Raw genomic sequence first — 18,684 nt, 5'->3', positions numbered from 1 at the left:
TGAATGCAACACTGGATCTGTTGTCTTTGCAGAAGCTTATTGAAACAATGCCACTGCGAATACGTGCTGTGATCAAAGATAAAGGCAGGTCGGGTCGGGCAATGTCAGGTTGAACACAAAAAAGTTGTATAATTACAGTGAAAGTATTTGTGTTTCCTCTTAGACACATATACTTAGTCCTTAGACTAGAAGAACTTTTGAGTCATGATCGAGGATCATGACTCACAATGCACAGACTTTGTTTATAATGCATAAGGAGCTCTGCGTGGGCTCGCTCTTTACGTCTTTTCACAGGCTTCGCTGTTGTTTATGTTCTCCCACACATAGGACTGGTACTCAGCGGTTACATTGGTATCAGATCAGATTGAAAAAACGACCATAATAATTACAGGAATACTGTATTACTGTGTGACTTCAGCACATTCTGCGTCTATAAAAGACCCCTATAAAAATGCCTGTGTGACTTAACGCCATAATCACAAGGTCAATATTTATCACGGTCAAATTTTATATATTTATTGACCAAATTTTATTTAGCGGTACTGAAAGTGTGTGTTGTTGTCGTTGTGTCAAATTGTGTCATTTGAAGTAGACATTTGCTATAATTTGTTAAAAGGCCTGCGTTATGCACTTTAATCATGTTATGATGTTGCATCAGTAAAACCTTGCCGGTCATAGAGTTGTGCTTTGTTTCAAACTTCACACAATCCTGCATTTTTAGTTTGCCTCCCTCTTCCACACTCAAAATACTAGCCCGCGCTTTGATATACAGTATGTCATGTTATTTCCGTCAGTTATGGTAATCATTACTTTTGCACATTTTTTAGGCGGACTGTAAGCAAACTTAGCACTAAAAAGTCAAGTTAAAATTGGGTCATTAGGAATGTTTTTACTGAGAAGATGAAAGAAAAGCAGCACTCAAAATTATCCGCTAGCTTGTAGCATGAACGTTAGCTTATTATTATTATGGTTAGCATTCTCCATTATTTATGGGCACTTTGCTCCTCTCTGTCTCTGCGTCTTTATTTGGTAGAAAATGCATCTATAATTCAGCATTTTTTAAAGTAGTGGAGTCGTAGCGTCCCGTTGCCCTGCAGCAGTAAGTGTGGGTGTTGTGCCCCTTACTGTGGTTTGTATCACTGCATTTTATTACATCAACACGTCTAGAAGTATTTTTAGACATATTTAAGGCACACATTTAAGGTACACCACTACATTTGTCTGAGGCGTTCAAAGTAGTTCATAAAGCCTGAATAAAGAATAACAGTACCTTTAATGCCCCACAAAAGCTTGTTGTCCTTTTGTTTTGAGTCTAAAACTATCAAAGTGAAATCTATCCATCGTCGCTGCTGTGTCAGGGCTTTTCCCGTCTGAAGTGTGTGAGTGTGTATGATCCACTCAATAGTCCATCAGTGTGTTGTTGCTGCAGATTTCTGTTCTCATTAAAGCTCTGGTACATGTGTTGTGATAATGAATGTTTTCCTTCTTGGCGCCGCTCCCGTGTGTCGCTCCGAAGGTGGGCCAGCGCTGGCTCATGTCCACTTCACTGTTCAAGGTGCTGCGGCGACTTTTGGAGGACACTCGTGAATCTGAGTTTTAGATATACGGACTGGTGCAGGGCATATCACTGCAGCCCGGTTACATCACAGTCTTTTGTTTGCTAAGCCACATGTGATTGACGTCCATCTGTGAGCGCTGGCTCAGCTGTGAGGCATTAAATGGTTGAGGTTTTCTGTGTGTGAGGATTAATGTGGGTGAGAGAGAAGTATCTCTGGCTTTGGCTGAACACAAATGCCTCAAACTAACAGAGTATGAATCAGAGTGAGGAGAGCTGCAGTCCTGTGTGGGATGGGAGAGCAGTGCGCTAGTGTTAGCTGCAGCACCGTGGAGCTGCATGCGAGAGGAGAGAGGGAGGCAAAGGGAGAGGGGGGAGAGAGGGAGGCGATACTCGGGGTGAGCATGAGGACAGAGACGGTGTCAGCTGCAGCGCTCGGCAACACTGGCTTCAGATACCTGTACTCTGTGTGCTTCTTCAGGCTGTTCGGTCCCACTGGCCTGTGAGTACCTGTTTATGCGAGGAGAGGGGTTTGCATGATGCTAATCGCTAATGATGCTCATGGCTCGAATGTTGTTGTTGTACCAGAGCACTGCAGTGGAGTGACTGCAGCACAGAGTGCAGCCGGAGCAGAAGCTGTTTGTTTACCACTGACTTTATTGTGACGCATGTGTTGTTGTTTACCTTTGTCCTTCAGCCGTAGAGCAGCGTGCGGTCCCTCGCGGAGCAGCGTGTGGTTGTTGTTGTTGTTGCTCATTGGCCCATCTCTGTGTTTCAGTCAAGATGAAGGTGACGCAGACTGTTTCTCTGAGGTCCAGGCCTCTCCTCCTCCGTCTCCCTTCCTGTCAGCCATATTGGCCGCCTTCCAGCCTGCTGCTTATGATAACGAGGAGGACGCCTGGCGTTGCCATGTTAACCAGATGTTGTCGGACACAGACGGCTCCTGTGCTGTTTACACCTTCCACGTGTTCTCCAGACTCTTCCAGGTGAGGCCGATCACTGTCATTTAACACAGTATGTGCTTGTTCACAGTGATTTCAGTGACATGTATATTTTTGTACAGAGCATGCAGAGGAAGTTCGGCTCCATCACTCATGCGTCGGTGCGTTTCTTGGGCGAGCGGCTGCAGCGCATGGGAAACCAGTTCTTAAGTTCTCTGGAGGTGATGACGTCACACTCCCAGTGCCCCACTGTGCTGCTGGACGCCGAGACGGTGAGGTCTCGGTTCAAATGAGTCATTCTCTACATTTATCACATGAGTTAAAGGCTGAGTGTCTTTGCAGCTCGTCTCCTGTGGGCTGCTGGAGACTCTGAAATTCAGTGTGCTGGAGCTGCAGGAGCATCTCGACACCTACAACAACAAGAGGGAGGCTGCTGAGATCGTAAGTCCTTAAGATATTATTTCACTGTTTTCAATCGTCTCTGGTCCCTCCCCAACAGAGTCACGTGGCTCTAAGGCCCTCTTTGATGCAGCACTGAGTGTGCACTGTCGTAGCATTAGCTGCTGCATCAGTAAACTGCCCTTCATGCAGGTGACGTCAGCGCAGAGTCAAAAGCTGATGCTGAAGATAATCCCGCGTCTCATTGAGGCCGACATTAAATCAGTGCTGGCCATGAGAAGATTTGCCGCCGCTCGTGTCTGCATCTCTCCTGCCGCTCTGCTGTGAGGGATAAAAATAACCAACGCTAAATCAGTTATGGGATGGGGGCAGAGGGAGAGGAGGGGGAGGGGAGATGAGATTGCAGAGGGTTCTGGGATACAGGGCGCTAATTGAATGAGAATGCTTTGGTCCCCAGAGGACTAGATACACTACCCCTGGTCTGTTTTAATTCGCTAAGTACAACGCTCGTATTAAAGCCCCTGCCTGCCCGGCCTTATGACATGCACCCATAAACATCACGCATTCTCCATACCATGATACCTCTGATGCTAATGCAGGTTTGTCTCATCCCCCTTTGCATCTTACAGTGGCTCGACAACTGCAGGAAGACTTTTGGGGACAAAGACAGCCAAAGATCCAACACTCACGCACAGGTAACGGCAGAGTAATTACACTTTTCACAATGAGGACTTAACTATTCCTGTCATAAACATATATTGTGCGATGGTTAAGTGACAAATTGAACGTGTAGTTTTAACACTACATGATTAGAAATTCATTTACGATAAATGTATGGTACATGACCTCATTATGTTCAGAATTACTTTGTCACAGGTTCATTAACAACATCTTAAAAGTTTCTTACTAACATACTTTTTTATTTAGCTTTAACAGTAACCAAATTATGTATTATATGACAAAATGATGTGTACATTATTGACTATATTGTGTAGATTAACCAGATTATGGTATAGCTGCTCCTTTACATCTGTATTTTAAGGATTAACATTATTGTCGGCTTTAAAGGTTGTTCCGATACTGAGACTGGTGTTGTATTTTATGGTGATACCACACATTAGTACGGTTTACTGTATGGCTAATCCAATAACGGCTGCGGTGGTTCTTAAAAACTAATCATCACAGAGAGAAGATTCATGTTGCCTCTGAGTGGAGACAGAACTTTGGCAGAATCAAGCAGCAAAGTGACGTACACTGAGCCAAAGTATCAGTAGCAGAGGTGGGAGTAAGTCACTAAACGCAAATCTCGAGTCAAGTCCAAGTCCCAAGCAAGTCCAAGTCAGTCGGTCATGGGGTCAAGTCATGGCTCTTGTCAAGTCTTGCTTTAACCGGCAAGTCACATCAAGTCACAAATGCCAGTGTGTCTACTTTTCAAAACGTGTTTAATCTTGAAAATAACGAGTGCTTTCTCAAGATACAGCGATTTTGAAAATTTAGGCTAAAATCAAACTTTTTTAAATCTCATGGAATTGGATTTAAAGTCTAATATTTAATCGCCACAAAATCTATGTTTAATAGTCTATGTGCAAAATTGCTGGAGCAGCATTTTAAGGAAGGGGACCCCGGGGCCGACTTGAAAAAAAAAATGAAACAAATATGAAATATAAATATGAGCTGCTTTTCCTTGTAGTCTGAAATATAAATATAAGATCATATTTTTTTATTTTTGTTAGTTTCTGGCAGTTTAGTTTCTGTCAGTGGTTCCCCTGTAAGGCCCCAGCCCCCTGTATACTCGGATTCGCCCCTGCTCAAAATAGATTCTGCGTAGCCTTCAGTCCCGCTGTCACTGGGCTGTGTGTGGATGCGTAAAACAGCCACTAAATGCTGTAAACTTTGTGTGAACGTCTTAAAAAATCGAAAACCCCCAAGATTTCTGTCACTAATCCAGCTTTTACGCATCGTCGTTCTGGAGGCGGCCGATCTGCGCTGTAGGTAAAGTCCATCGTCTCCACCTCTTCACTCTCTTTAGAAAACTTTTAATGCATCCAGAGAAACGCGTCGTATTTCCTCCTGCCTTTTCGCGCTGTAGGGATTTGACGCTCCGTCGGTAAACCAAACACACATGTGGCTTATTACCAAATGTAAACATAGATGCGCCACTTTTACGAAATGAATCCTGATCTTTCGACAGTTTCACTCAAATAAATAATAACTATAAAGCCACACAAGTCATTGAGTCCAAGTTAAGTCTCGAGTCACAAACAGCAAGTCCCAAGTCAAGTCAGTAAGTCTCAAGTCCCGAAATTGACTTGAGTCTCCCACCTCTGATCAGTAGTAATCTGAAAATAAGTATCGGAACAACCTCGCTAGTTATAATGCATGAGTCCAGTATCTGCAGTCTGTCTCTTCAGTCACACGGTGCCTGTGGTTCACTCTTTTCCTCTGAGATCAGTGCTCTCTCCTCTGTCTCTCCGCCTCACGTGTGAATCAGCCTGACATGAGCTGTGTGTGTCCTTTCTGATTGAAGCGACTGTAACACGCTCCTCTCGTCTCGACTGCAGTGTTCAAAGCTCGCACTAATTCTCGGTCTTTCTCTCCCTGTGTGTCGTGTGTGTGACCCGCTCACCCTCTTGCTTAGCACATGGAGAATCTGGCAGTAAGTGGTTCTCGTATTATGGACTCGTAATGATCATCTGGCAAAAGCTCTCACCATCCCATCACTTTCCACATTGGCTACGGCTCTGTCCACTTTTCGTTTTTTTTTTCTTTTCTCCCTCTGGCTTTTGCTGGTTCACGTCATTTTCCTCTCCTCCAGTTCATAGTTTTCAGTGGCATCACTTTGCGTCTCATTGAAGAACGACGTCACTGATATGATACGTGACTGATGATAACGGGGTTTCCGCGGGGCATTAAAAACATTAAAGTGCATATGACACATTAGACACAATTTTTGTTAACCCTTAACAACACCTTTAAAAAACTCACGCTTCGACACAAAAATGTGCTTGCAACTTTAAAGAGCTATAACTCAATGACGGAACAATATTTTTTTAAACTTTTTTTTTATTTTGAAGGTCTGCACTGCAAAAAGCAAATATCAAGCATTGTCTTAAATGACTTGAATTGAGGAAATATATCTTGTTTTTAGCGGTTTTCGCTAATTTAGACATTTTTCCTGATCGGACCAAGTTTACTTTGCTTGTTTGAGGACATTTCAGACCAGTTCGAGGATAAATCTCGCTTGAAATAAGAAAGTAATATTGCCAATGAGATAAGACCAATTTTCTTACCCCTTTAGCAAAAAAAATTACCTGAAATAAGGACGAAATGTATTGAAACGAGTCAGAAACATCTCTGAACAAGTGAAATAATCTAGGACAAATGCCCAACAACAACTTACCTAGTCAAAACAACTAAAATTTGGATTATTATGCTCAAATTGAGATGTTTATACTAATCTAGTTAATTACTTTTTGCAGTGTGACTATCCTCTTTTCATACATATAAACATATTATAACTTTATAAATATTTTAACCCTTCAAATGCCAACTGTCTGACCCAAAGTTACAACAGTGCATGTTCAAAAAACACAAAAAATGAAATATCTTAAAATTTTCCAGAGCAAAATGGGAAATTTCTGTTCTGGCTGATGTGGCCTGAGGTCTGTGACATTTGACCCGAAGGATTTGTTTTTAAGTTAAAATGTGTTTATGTTGCGGCGATTTTAGTAAAAGACTCACGTTAAGGGAGCTTCAACACAAAAATGTGCTTGAAACTTTAGAGAGCTATTAAAAAATGAAGGAACTTTTTATTTTATTTTGAAGGGCTGACTCTCTTATTTCCATATATATAAAAATATTATATCTTTTTAACATTTTTAACCCTTTAAATGCCAACTCTCTGCCCAAAAGTGACTATAGTCAATGGTCCAAAAACACAAAAATGTATTATTTTTAAAATTTTTAAAGCAAAATGGTAAATTTCTGTTCTGGCTGATGTGGCCTGAGGTCTGTGACATATGACCCGAAGGATTTGTTTCTAAGTTAAAATTTGTTTATGTAGCGCCGATTTTAGTAAATCCATCTCAGCCCTTTTTCTGCGATGTGCTGCTAATGTTGAGATGATGTAATAAGTGCTTCAGACAGTGTGGAAACATTAACCTCACAGCGTTAGAGACCGTGGTGCTGCTCCGTGATGTCACCTGAAATCTATGAATAAGCCTGGTTTCAACTGCAAGCTTGAATTGCAAAGTGAGTTAAGTCATTGAGAGGATGCATGAAGGACTGGGCAATAACAAAAAAATGATTATTTAAAGATGATCAGAAAGTGTAAGTGGTCTTATAAAAACTCAAAATGATGAACAGAAAAGTTATTATTGGGTTATTTTATTCAGCACATTGCCCAGTCCTAATGCTTGTTAGGAGAATGTGTCGTTGGAAGTTTCATTTTGCATGTTCCTGGTCCATATCATGAAATGTTCTCCTGGATTAAGGTCTTGCCTCTGTGCATCTGCCTTTTGTCCCGTCCATCCGTCACATTAAACCCCAGGGTGATAACGCAGCAGTGTCCCTCCCGGTGATGGACTGTGCACTAATTGAAATTTCATGACTAATTGTATCAGCCGTTGAGACTCAACCTTTCACCCCCATGGCCCCGACCTTGAAACCACGTTCACTTTTTCATCTCCTCGTGTGTCTAACCAGGGCGGGTCTGTCTAAGTGTGATCAGCAGTGACTTCAGCGCACCCTTAACCCGCCCCCTCCTCTCGCTGTGTCTTGTAGGAGCTGGAGTTGTGTCGGAGGCTCTACAAACTGCACTTCCAGCTGCTGCTGCTGTTTCAGGCCTACTGTAAACTCATCAGCCGCGTGGACACCATCAAGAGGGAGGCCGAGGTGAGAACCACACTTAAAGGGGACGAGGCAGTCGAGGTCAACTCCTTTTGTTTAATCGTTTTACTCTGTTGGATGGATATTGCATCATCTAATATTTCAATATATTGTGCAGCCTTAATCTTGGTTAAATTGGCTGTTTCTTGCACTAGTGAAACGCTCCAATCTGTATTTCCTGATATTGTTGCATAGATACAGACGGGGAAAACAGAATCTTTTGGGAATCACAATTTTTCACTATTTTTAGCCGTTTCTGGCGAAATATGAACTACTTTATTAAATACAAATAAAGTCAAGTCTAAATCGGGTCCATGTGGATGTTTATTCACAGCAGATTGTTCAGTAGAAGAGAAAGAACTGCAGTCGTAGCCAGCGCAAGCTAGCATTAGCTGTTTTTAATGTAATTATGGGCTGTTGAACCACTTTGCTCCTCTCTGTCTTTGTATCTTTATTTAGTAGAAAAAAATATATTCATAATTCAGCATTTGTTTAAATAGTTTTTTGAATAATTAGAGAAAGTTTAGATTTTTCTCCAAATAGTTTCCCCCCCTGTTTTCAAACATGACGATATACGGGCGATTCCGTCTGTATCTATCGAAGCGTCCTCACCGAGTCTGCAGCCCGGGGTTTATCACTGCACCATCGACTCGTTAGCATTCAGTCTGCTAAAAATGGTGGCTTTCAGACACTTTTAAGTTTCCTTTCTATATACAGAAATTAAGTTATAAAGCATTATAAATCAAAGCTGAGGCGCTCAAAACAGGTTTGTAAAATACAATTGCACATCATATGTTCACATAATTTGTGATATGGGATTTAATCTTTGTGCTTTATGCAATCGGCACTTTAACAGAGAAGATACAAAGTCAAAACAGTTGATGTTTGTGTCACAGATCATATCAAAGTATTTGTATTTAGGCCTAACATTTGTTTATCTGCAAGACTTTAAGAATGGTCCTTGTATCTGAGCTGCAGTCAATGGGCGTCCTGCTGCATCTTAATGTACATTTAACCAGATTAAAGTGTTTAATCTAATGAAGGCCTTTGACAAAAGGAGCAGAGGTTTGCTCTTCCAGTTCATATTAAATTAGGGCCGTTGTTTTATCGACACAGACCTAGAGTTTGCTCTGAGATGTTGTAATTCTCATGCTCTGGTTCAGGTGACGAACATGTCTGAGGAGCTGACGCTGTTGGAGAGCTGTCTGAAGGAGGCAGAGACAGGAGACACTCAGGAAGACGTGTGCATGTTGGACCCCGCTCAGACCGGGACCGAGTCCAGCACCGAGACCAGCACTGAGACAGCCATCCAGTCCCTGATCGAGACCCTGAGGGGGCGCGACTTCAGCGCTGCCCTGACGCAGGTCAAAGTCTTCAGGTACGGACTGAGACTCGCAGTGACTGACGGACTGAGCCGGGTCTGAACTTGTGCTGTTGCTTCTTTCAGGTCGCTGTGGCCAAACGACATTTTTGGAAACGAGTCGGACAACGCGGTCCAGACTCTTCTGCACATTTACTTTCGGCACCAGACGCTGGGGCAGACGGGCTGCCTGGCTGTGGTGGGCCCCAGCCGGGACCTGTCCCAAGCCAGCGCCCGCCTCATGGAGCTCAACCTCCAGATCCGCGAGGCTCTGAGCCAGGCACAGGCCCCTCACCCCACCATCATCAGCACTGGGCTGTAGGCCCCAGGACAGAGAACTGGACTATAGAGCTCTGCACTGTCCTGGGACAGGCAGGGCACAGGAGAGACTCCGCTTTAAAGGGCTAAAGGATGTGTGGGAATAACTGTGACTCTGTATCATTATTGTATGAGCGAGTAGAGCTAATATTGTTTCCCAGACAAGCCAATCTGCAAAATTCTGTTGCAATAAGTCACGTTGTAGAGTGCCTGGAACAGAAGGACCGGGACGCACTTGCCCTGATCCTTCGGTTTTGCTGGATCTGACCTGGGCCTTCGCACTGACCACTGGGACGGTGTGAGGCCCACAGGAGGTGTCAGGAGTCCACAGAGAATCTTTAGTTTTCAAAAGCATGCTTGAAAGAGAAGATTGCTGCAAGAATATTTTTTTGAGAAATTTATTTTTATTAGAGCTAACATCCTAGGTTGTAAATGTTAGGGTATTTAACATGTAATGAACCCTGTGGGGAAGTCGACCCTCAGGGATTGTAAAAAGATAAATATATCTATGGATCTGCTGCACCAGGTCCCGACGCAAAACTCACTCTTTAACCAAATAAGTAGCTGCCTTTAGTTGAACTGTGTGCTGTGTATGAGAGAATCTGGAGCGCGCACACTGATGCAGACTGCAGACTGGCTACAACCCATTATGGAAACATAACTTATTTTACTCTGTATATATTTTAGAAATGTATAGTGTAAAACCAGTATTTTTCCCTTGTACTTTTGTGTAATGCACTGCTCATCCCAACTGGATGTCTGTATAAAGCTGACGAGATGAGAGAAAGTCAAGACCACATTAAAGTCTTTAAGTTTCTTTACGTTTTTTTTCATCCAATCGCAAACTTCTAAAACCACCAGTCGGTCTTGGTTGCGGGTTTCGGTCTCTGGGGTCAGTGAGGGCCACATTTGGGACAGGCCCGGTTTCGTCTTTGGCCCGTGGGATCGTGTGCGGCCTAATTGACCCCAGTTGCGCCAAATCCACCAGTCCAAGTCTTATGCATTCCTTGTTTCCGCTGTCGCCCCCCCCGCGCATCTGTGTAAAGCTTTATGAGAGGGGCTATGGGTTTGTGTCTGCGTAGGTTGACCACTGCAGCGCCCCCTGTGTCATGTTGAAGTCACTGCTGCTGCGACTGCTGGACATGAACCCGAGCGCTTTCTGGACAAACCACGGCACATTGATGTCAGTCACTGTACTCATTCCTCAGAGAGCTTTTCCTGCTTGTTTGGTACATTTGAATGCCGTTCTTATTTAATGGAAAATATTATTTACCTGGAAGATGCATTAATGTAGTGGTGCATTAAACCGTTTTTCTTCACTCACATACCAGCCTTCTCTGGATAAATAAAATCTAACCGATGAAATAAATGTGTCTCTTTATCCTTTTTTTCAGTTTCTTTGGGCCAGATTATTTAGGTTTACAGGAGGGAATACATTTCATAAAGTGTGGCAGCTGAACTGAATGTATGACAAGACATGTACAGCCTGTGTTGAAGGACAATAAAACAGGAAATGGGGGAACCAAGCTATTTTATTTACATATTCCTGAGTTCCTCCATTTTTGCAGCAAGTTCACTATATTTGAAATATTGTAAAGGGGCTGTACCAAAACAATAGCTGAATAATTGAATAATTAACCCAAAAGACAAGCTGATTAACCCGTTATCTGCCACGTAAGGGTTGGGTTTAGCTTCATTAAATCTCAGTGTAATTACCAGAGCTCACAGCCTGTATGTGATGCCTCAAAGCCAAGTTCAAGACTTCGAGTTTTTAAAAATATGTAAGATCTGAAAAACAACTTACATGACATATGTCGTCCCTAATCCCCTGATAAGGGGAAGGCAACAGCCTGAATGAAAGAAGCGAGAGAACCACCTGAAGCCCCCTCTCTCAGGTCAGCTGAGAGTCCTGAGAGTTCCCTTGGACCTCCTGACAGGACACACCCAGAGGCAGACAAAATCCATCAGCTGCACAAGTACTTCTGTCCTTGATTTGAGAGAGTATTGAAGTCTGGGGCAAGATATTTATACTTAAAAGTCAAGTTTTATTTCAAGTAAATTAAGATAATTCATAGCCTTGAGTGTGGCGATTTATTTCATCTGAATTTAAGTTAATCTCTCCCCATGGACACATTCCTTGAAATTAGATTCTTAAATCTTGGACAAAAGTACTTGGGGGCAACAGCTCTACTCCGAGCTCCTCACTTATATTTTTAGGCCATTCAAATGTCCTTTTCCTCAAAACCCATGATGACCAATGGCATCCTGGCCTTCTGACTGAGGCAGGAGCACAACTGTGATATTGGTCATTTTCCCTTGAAAAGAAAAGCACGAGAATCAAATCTCTGCTGGCCTTGCAGCCTTATGGATTTATGACTTTGATTTTTGCCTCATTTCTTTCATCATGGCAACCGATAAAACTTTGTATTTGAAAGATGACAATGTCTCCCAAGTTTAACGTGCAAGATGAACCCATTTATTACGTTTGCCAAGAGCCAGTGAGAACCACACATCCAGTTTATAAACAAACAGATCTCATTCATCTACAGATACATGATAAACATATGACTTGTGCAACATGTAAATTAATGGGCAGGTTTGGTTCAAATGATATATTTGAAGCTGAAAGTGCTGTCACAGGAGAGCCGCTTGCCTTTGCATCGGCCACACAGGTCCTGTCTGTGGGGCCGCTTCGGGTCCACGTGCCGCGGTGTTATTGCGCACACGCACCGGGCTTTCTTACAGGTCTGGGGAGATATTAAAGACGTTATCAGTTATCAGAGTCATATTGACACAGGGAAAACAAGCCCGGGCTTACATGACACGTGATGTCCTCCACACGATACGGGTTGAACTCCTTTTGGCACTTCCGACAGTACTGTTTGAAGTAAACCTGGACATGGGCAGTGATGGACAGGGTCAATATAGGGATTTTATTATTGTCTGTGTCCATCTGATCTTACCTTGTTCGTGGCCTGGACACACCACACGTACGCGCTCTCCCAGCGCAGATTACAATCTTTGCAGTGGTAATATCCGTACTTCTGTTCAAGAAACTGAAAAGGAGCCGCGTTAACGCTTCGCTGTCTGGAGCCACAGCCTCACTGATCTGATGCCCATTAAGCTGCAGTGTTTATGTTCTGTGTGTGTTGCTTTAGAGGGAACAACAGTGTGAGGGTTTTACTTTGCGTTCATCTTTAAAAGCCTTTTCTTTTTCTTTGTTTTCTTTGTGTAAAAGCGATTTGCTCTGGTCTCATTTTTTACTGAATATGCAGGTTTTTTAAGCTCTACAGTGACGGTGACTTAAAGTTGTGATGTTCAGAAACTCATCTCTCTGAAGTATTTGGATGTTAGAAATGCGTTAGGAAATTTAAACCACACCCAACAGTTTGAACTTTTGCTCTTTCGTTGTTATATATTAAAACAAATCTGGAACAGCGCTTTTAAGAAGCACATTAATAAAACTTAAGTGATCATCATATGAATTCATGCCTAAGCAACAGGGCTGTGACTGAGGACCAGGAGTTCAAGATGCATCTTCCACGTCTGAAACTCTTTCTAAAGTGACGCTGTGGGGCGTAAGGCCTGGGCGTGTGGACTTGGCTCATTCTAAATTAAAACTATGAATAGCCAAGGTTGTATTTGCGTCTCACCTGGAAGCGCACGCGCGCCGTGCCCTGTGATGGGTCTGGAACTTCTTCGGTTTTAGTCTGTTTGGGTTTGGCCCGTTTTGGACTCTTCTCCGGTGATTTGATGTTGTCGTTTTCGTCTTTAACTTCTTTCTCCTTCACACAGTCGTCCTTCTCCGGGTCTTCACGCGGCTCTGTGGTCTGAGGTTCTCCAGGGGTGTCGTCCAGCAGGAAAGAGGTGACGCTTCGGTACGCGACAGGGGAGTACACCGCGATGGTGCGGGGGTAACGGACATTAGCGGGAGACTTGGGGCTGCAGAAGCCGCCCCCGGGTGAACCACCGTCAGGAGTCTTCTTCCTGCGGAGAAGGTCTCGCTTCAGGGCGAGCAGAGTCCGCGGGCCGATGGAGCACTGCACTGAGGTGGTCCTCTTCGGGTTCACCTGCACCGCCACGTCTTTGGTGTTGGCCTTGCGCAGCCTCGGGGTGAGTTTGGGGTTGATCTGGGACAGGATAGACTTGAGCTGGGCGCGCTGCTGGTTGTTGAAGGCTTCGGTGTCGCCATAATGGGACAAGTAATTCTTATACTTCCACGCGCCTTTGGCGCGAGGGTATCTAGGAATGTAAGGGTTGTACGATGAATAGAAATAGCTGTCGAAAGGATCAGCGCCATAAGTTGCCATTTTGTTTAACCAACCTGCGCTCGCAGCTGCAGCTGTTTAAATAAATGAGACGTGAGCCGCTGGCGCTGCGTGGGGCGTAATTACGCACAGGTGCGACTATCCAATGCTTTACAAAGAAAACAGACTTTTAATTTCCATGTATTTATTTACTTTATACATTTTGTACATTAGACTCTGTAGCACATAAAGAAGGTGGCACTGTTTGGCTGAAAATAACCCTGATATGTTAGACTGATACACAGTGAAAGCCCAGTTTGTAGCACATGACTTTGGGTGACAGCTTATTCTGTGGGTCCGTTTATGCCTCCGTTATCAATGCAAACCAAGAATCTTAAGGAATGAAAACTCTGGCCAAGAAAATGTTGTGTCTTAATCAGACTTTATGAAGCAGCAGAATGTAGCATGTGCACGTGACACAGACTTATGTTGTGGCATGAAGCACCTTTATGAGCATGCAAAGTGCAGTTGTGTTAACAGGATGGGCCTATACCTCTCTCTGAGTGATAGTCCTTCTATCTCCTCCTGTGTTAGTGGAGCAGCTCACACAGGGGTGGGGTCTGGTGGGCATGGATCCAGGCTGATGGAGTTTGGATCACTCACAGTCACTGCCCCATAGGAGGAGTCAAAGTCCTCGTCCGTGAACCTTTGGTAGGTGATGTCCTCATTGTCCTTCAGTGGGTCTGGTTTTTGCAGGACCTCCTTCCTATAAATCCTGTAGCCTAGTATAAAGACTCCAGCCTCCGCGGCCTGGAACAGCGCATAGAGCAGGGGGAACATGTACATGCCCCCCATGAGCTGAGGAGGGAAGGCCAGCTTCAGGATGGCCGTGCACAGCTGCACGTTCTGGCAGCCCGTCTCCAGGGAAACCGCACGCCGGCTGTTGGGCGGGAGGTCAAACAGCACCGCGAGGCCATAACCTGCAGCATAACCACACGCGGGCATCAGGATGGCCACGATGTACACGGACAGAGGGATGGTGGAGAGGAGCTCAGGGCCCAACATGGCTGCAGTCAGAATGAAGAGCAGAACCAGAGTGATGAAGAGGGACCAGAGAGAGGCCTGAAACACAGGAACAACTTTAATGTCACATGACTATAGTATATGTATAGTATATAGATATACATCAGCCACAGTCATCTGTCTTGAACGCTCTAAGGAATTGATCTGAACAGCACTGCTGTGGACTCAGATTAACCCAACTCCCAGTGCACTTTAAATATGTTAGTGTGCGTCTGTGCCCAGTGCTCCTGAGACTGAGCAGCTTGAATTGGACCTGACAGTGCAGATGTGTGCGCTGATAGGAGCTGATCTAAGGCCATGATCCTCCAGGAAAAAACAGACAATTACAAACTATCTGCAACAAGTTTTGGTTTTGACGTGATCTAGAATATATCCAGTCGACCAGGTCCATAATGGTTGTCTTGAGACGTTGCTGATAATGATCACTGTCCTCTGGGACTGAAGTGGCCCTGACTTTTATGAGCGGAGGGAGGAGCACTTCCTGTCACTGATGTCGCTCAGAGACAGAATTACGCAGTGCGCTTTTGCGCATTTGTTGCTTATAAAGCCAGGTTTAAACATGACCAACGTTGACACGGATATTTTCTGAGGTTTACCTTGAGCACCATGTCCGCCACGCGCGTGTGCCGGTACCTCAGCATGACCCCAAGCCCGATGGGTATGAGGGTGCTGCACAGCGTCAGGATGATGGCTCCAAATGGCATGAGGTCCACCACGGGGGTGTTGATCCACGCGCGACTGTAGATCCACAGACACACCGGCATGAACACGAGCGCCAGTAGCGTGGACGAGATGGTCATGATGATGCTGCACGGAAAAAACATCTGGTTAAGTGAGGCACTCACGCGCGCACAGACAGTACCGCGATTAAGAGTTACCTGAGGTTCATCTCGCCGTGCGCGAGCAGTGACAAAATGTTGGACAAGTTGCCCCCGGGGCAGCAACCACACAGCAGCACTGCCATCGCCGCCACATCGTTCAGAGAGAAGGCGAGCGCGAGCAGAAAGGCCACGAGCGGCATAATGACAAACTGGCACACAAGCGCCAACAGCACCCCAATGGGTTTACGCACATGCTCCCCGAGCTGAGACACGTCCACCGTGCACCCCAGCCCCAGCATCGTGAAGCACAGCACGAGTCCCACAAACACATTGATCCCGTGGCTCAGCGGAGAGTCCCAGAAGGCGGGGATCTCGGGAGGAATGAGCGTCGGGAGCGCGGCCATTAGGTCCACCTCAGCACCGCTCCTTAAGATCCGGTCCTCGGTGCCAAAAGCTGTCGGTCCAGACATTGACCCTCGGTCTGGAGTTGCTGTGCGCCCTAGGGCGCGCGTCATGACCAAGTTTATGAAACCCGCTGTTCCAGTCTCGTTGGAGGTGTCCATGGCGCAACAGGCGTCGCTGCCCAAACTCGGGATGCTCTGGAGGCTCTCGCGCGTAAAATGACTCCCCTAGTGGCGCGCAGTCCCTAATGAAAACCTGTGGGTCCGGTGCGCACGAGACACGACGGAGCCATCACTGAGTTTAAAGGCACTCGGTGAGTCACTCTCGTGCCATGGATTGGCTCCTGCGCGCGCGCGCGCATCGCTTGAGGGTCGTGCACACGGTCTTCAGCTCGAGCCCGACGATGAACCAATCAATAACAGAAGCCCTTTTATACCAAGCACCAGCGCGCGCTCCCACCCTCAGTGCAGCCTCCCAAATATCAGACTCATCTTAGAGACACTGTTCCATCTGGACATGACGCGCGTGTAGACAAACATTTATGAAAATCTTAACCTGAGCATGAAGAAAAGAGGCAGCAGCTGTTTGTGCTTCACTGAACACGCGCTTCTTTATCCTCGTGCAGTGGCTGTGAAAGCTGCGCGTTCTGCTTTTATCCTATAGTGCCATTTCCTTCCAAATGCGCGTTACGCACAGATCCACCTCGGGCAGCTTTCCGCTGTCGCTCATGTAATCACGTTATTTAGTTAGAAAAACAATGAAAAAGTTCTCTCCTAAATCTGTCAGAACTAATGACTTCACAAATGAACTGCCCCACGGGCAACAACACAAACTTTAATTTAATTAAACTATTTTTCGAATTTATTTAAGTGAAGTGATTGAATTTGGGGGTTTTGAGTAATTGCTTTATGAATTTGAGTGTTTGAATTGGATTTGAGATCATTTAGACTTCAGATCATGCTTCTCGGTGAAGGGACAATGTGTGTGGAATAATGGATTTTAATCAGATCAGATTTGGGCCACCTCTTACGTCATATTTGAGGAGGTTCAAACGTCACCAGTGTCCTATTCCCGGAGCCGCAGGAGAATGCAGTCTGTCCCATCACTGAAGCACCAACCTGGGGCGACGTCATACAGTCTACCCCTCCCTCCCTCTCCCCTGCACAGCACAGAGCCCAGCACGGTCTGTACTCACAATCTGTGCGCTACAAAAAGAAACGTCACCATTAATGAATAGAACTAATTACGTTAAAAAAAGTAATAGACCCTTTATCATTTTCAGAGCTTTTATTTTGAAATGTGACTTTACAGGGGAAACTGAATTTCATGTTTGTGGATATAAAAAAAGTGTAATAACAAAAACAATCACACAAAAGGTGTGGTCTTTTTTAACATTCCTTTCAGCTCCCACTGAACACACTTCGACAGAGGCACCTCTTTAATAAATATCTTTTTTACAGACGCTTAAGTACTGTCCTTATAAATATGAAGGCGCATACTTTGTTTTAAAGCAATTATAAATGTTTTTAATACATCAAGCAAGGGAGTAAATCATTCAAGCATATGCAACAACTCAAAAAGAAGCATGGCACAAAAGAAAGACAAACAAAAATGTGTTTAAACTTAATACAAATTTAAATTAGGCACTGGTTCAATAATAGGACCCACCACTTCTGATTGGGAGCACCTGCCCTAACACTGGCACACCGTCGTCATGGCACAAGAGGTGACCCCAAAGCATGTGCGGTTTCTCGGCCTCAACAAGAGATCGCTTGTGTTCAGTTTTGACATAAGCTTTTTACAGAGCTGTGTCAATGCCTTTAGTAAACTTTAGTCCATAATGATCTTGGCGAGCCGTACAAAATCTTTTTTTCTATATTCCTCACTTCATTTATTGGCTAAGCTTTATACTGACAAATCTCTCTTTCCTTTTTAACGTCAGCATTTCTCACAACGTCGCAAATATAAATAATTTTGTCTTTACTAACTTTATTCACACGGCGAGTCTCACCTTACAGGCTTTAACTGGTTGAAGCGATGTGAGATTAAATAATAAGTTTGTGTCATGTCAAACAAGACTAAACCGGCTGCACTTTATTAGTCGTCAGTGTTTTGGCAAACGTTGCACTGGGGCTTTGGTTGTGACTTTTCATTCTAAACCCTGATTACAGAAACAAAGGACTTTGGAGAATCAGCTGAGGTTGAATTGAAATATCAAAAACAAATACTGATATGAATTTTAAATAATTTTGAATAAATAATTTTCAAAAAGACATTTGTGCATACAATCTGGCTGATTCCACAAGTGTAATGACTCGTGTTGTAGCCACAGAGGTGCTTTTACTGTCGGGACACGTCACCTGCACAGCATCATCATCACATTTCTCTAAACCGGAGTCCTCAGAGCCTCAACTCCGGCAGAGCTCAAACGTTCACACCCAACACTCAAGTAAATCAGCTGTTATTTATTCCAATGGACTTTCTTTAACATAATGAAAGTCCTCACAGCGCTGATTAGGCCCTTTTTTTTGCCCCAAGGCTCGGCATTAATCCTCCCCCTGATACTCGGCATCTTTTCTTGTGGAAACCTACGCAGACACTGAGAGGAGAACATGCAAACGCTGCACATAAAGCCACCGCTCGGGCCGGGAATCGAACCCGAGACCTTCTT

The 18,684-nt window shown here is 44.5% G+C and overlaps 3 protein-coding genes across 9 annotated transcripts in view; 1 reads left to right on the top strand and 2 right to left on the bottom strand.

The window, feature by feature from the left end:
* Positions 1-10,829, top strand: part of fryl (furry homolog, like) — a 67,483-nt gene extending 56,654 nt beyond the window's left edge. For 6 of the 7 annotated variants that reach the window (XM_079574835.1, XM_079574837.1, XM_079574836.1 and 3 more), the window contains 8 exons: positions 2,334-2,541; positions 2,619-2,768; positions 2,839-2,937; positions 3,525-3,590; positions 5,534-5,551; positions 7,678-7,788; positions 8,946-9,160; positions 9,230-10,829. In XM_079574835.1, coding sequence (XP_079430961.1) covers positions 2,334-2,541; positions 2,619-2,768; positions 2,839-2,937; positions 3,525-3,590; positions 5,534-5,551; positions 7,678-7,788; positions 8,946-9,160; positions 9,230-9,464 — 1,102 coding nt within the window. In that variant the 3' untranslated portion in view covers positions 9,465-10,829. The remainder of the gene's footprint in view (positions 1-2,333; positions 2,542-2,618; positions 2,769-2,838; positions 2,938-3,524; positions 3,591-5,533; positions 5,552-7,677; positions 7,789-8,945; positions 9,161-9,229) is intronic. The other variant, XM_079574841.1, reaches the window with a different exon arrangement.
* A 1,234-nt stretch (positions 10,830-12,063) lies between these two features.
* Positions 12,064-13,770, bottom strand: zar1 (zygote arrest 1; the record flags this gene model as incomplete). The annotated part of the gene is made up of 4 exons (XM_079575355.1): positions 12,064-12,207; positions 12,279-12,353; positions 12,424-12,516; positions 13,114-13,770. 4 exons carry the CDS (start codon positions 13,768-13,770, stop codon positions 12,064-12,066), a joined length of 969 nt encoding a protein of 322 aa, XP_079431481.1.
* A 168-nt stretch (positions 13,771-13,938) lies between these two features.
* Positions 13,939-16,739, bottom strand: slc10a4 (solute carrier family 10 member 4). The gene is made up of 3 exons (XM_079575331.1): positions 15,669-16,739; positions 15,387-15,597; positions 13,939-14,829 (listed from the first exon to the last, which is right to left on the bottom strand). The coding sequence occupies exons 1-3, from the start codon at positions 16,172-16,174 to the stop codon at positions 14,311-14,313; spliced, it is 1,236 nt and encodes a 411-aa protein (XP_079431457.1). The 5' UTR covers positions 16,175-16,739; the 3' UTR covers positions 13,939-14,310.
* Between the last annotated feature and the right edge of the window lie 1,945 nt (positions 16,740-18,684).

The sequence above is a fragment of the Gobius niger genome, assembly GCF_951799975.1.
Source record: "Gobius niger genome assembly, chromosome: 17".
Classification (NCBI taxonomy): Eukaryota; Metazoa; Chordata; class Actinopteri; order Gobiiformes; family Gobiidae; genus Gobius; species Gobius niger.
This window is presented reverse-complemented; position numbering and strand designations above follow the sequence as displayed.

What these genes read in the sequence shown, in the direction of transcription:
- slc10a4 (XM_079575331.1), bottom strand. Translation starts at nt 16,174, where the DNA reads ATGGACACCTCCAACGAGACTGGAACAGCGGGTTTCATAAACTTGGTC. An exon ending in CACGGCGAGATGAACCTCAG is followed by an intron (nt 15,598 to 15,668) that starts GTAACTCTTAAT and finishes TTTTCCGTGCAG; the next exon opens with CATCATCATGACCATCTCGT. An exon ending in TGGCGGACATGGTGCTCAAG is followed by an intron (nt 14,830 to 15,386) that starts GTAAACCTCAGA and finishes CCTGTGTTTCAG; the next exon opens with GCCTCTCTCTGGTCCCTCTT.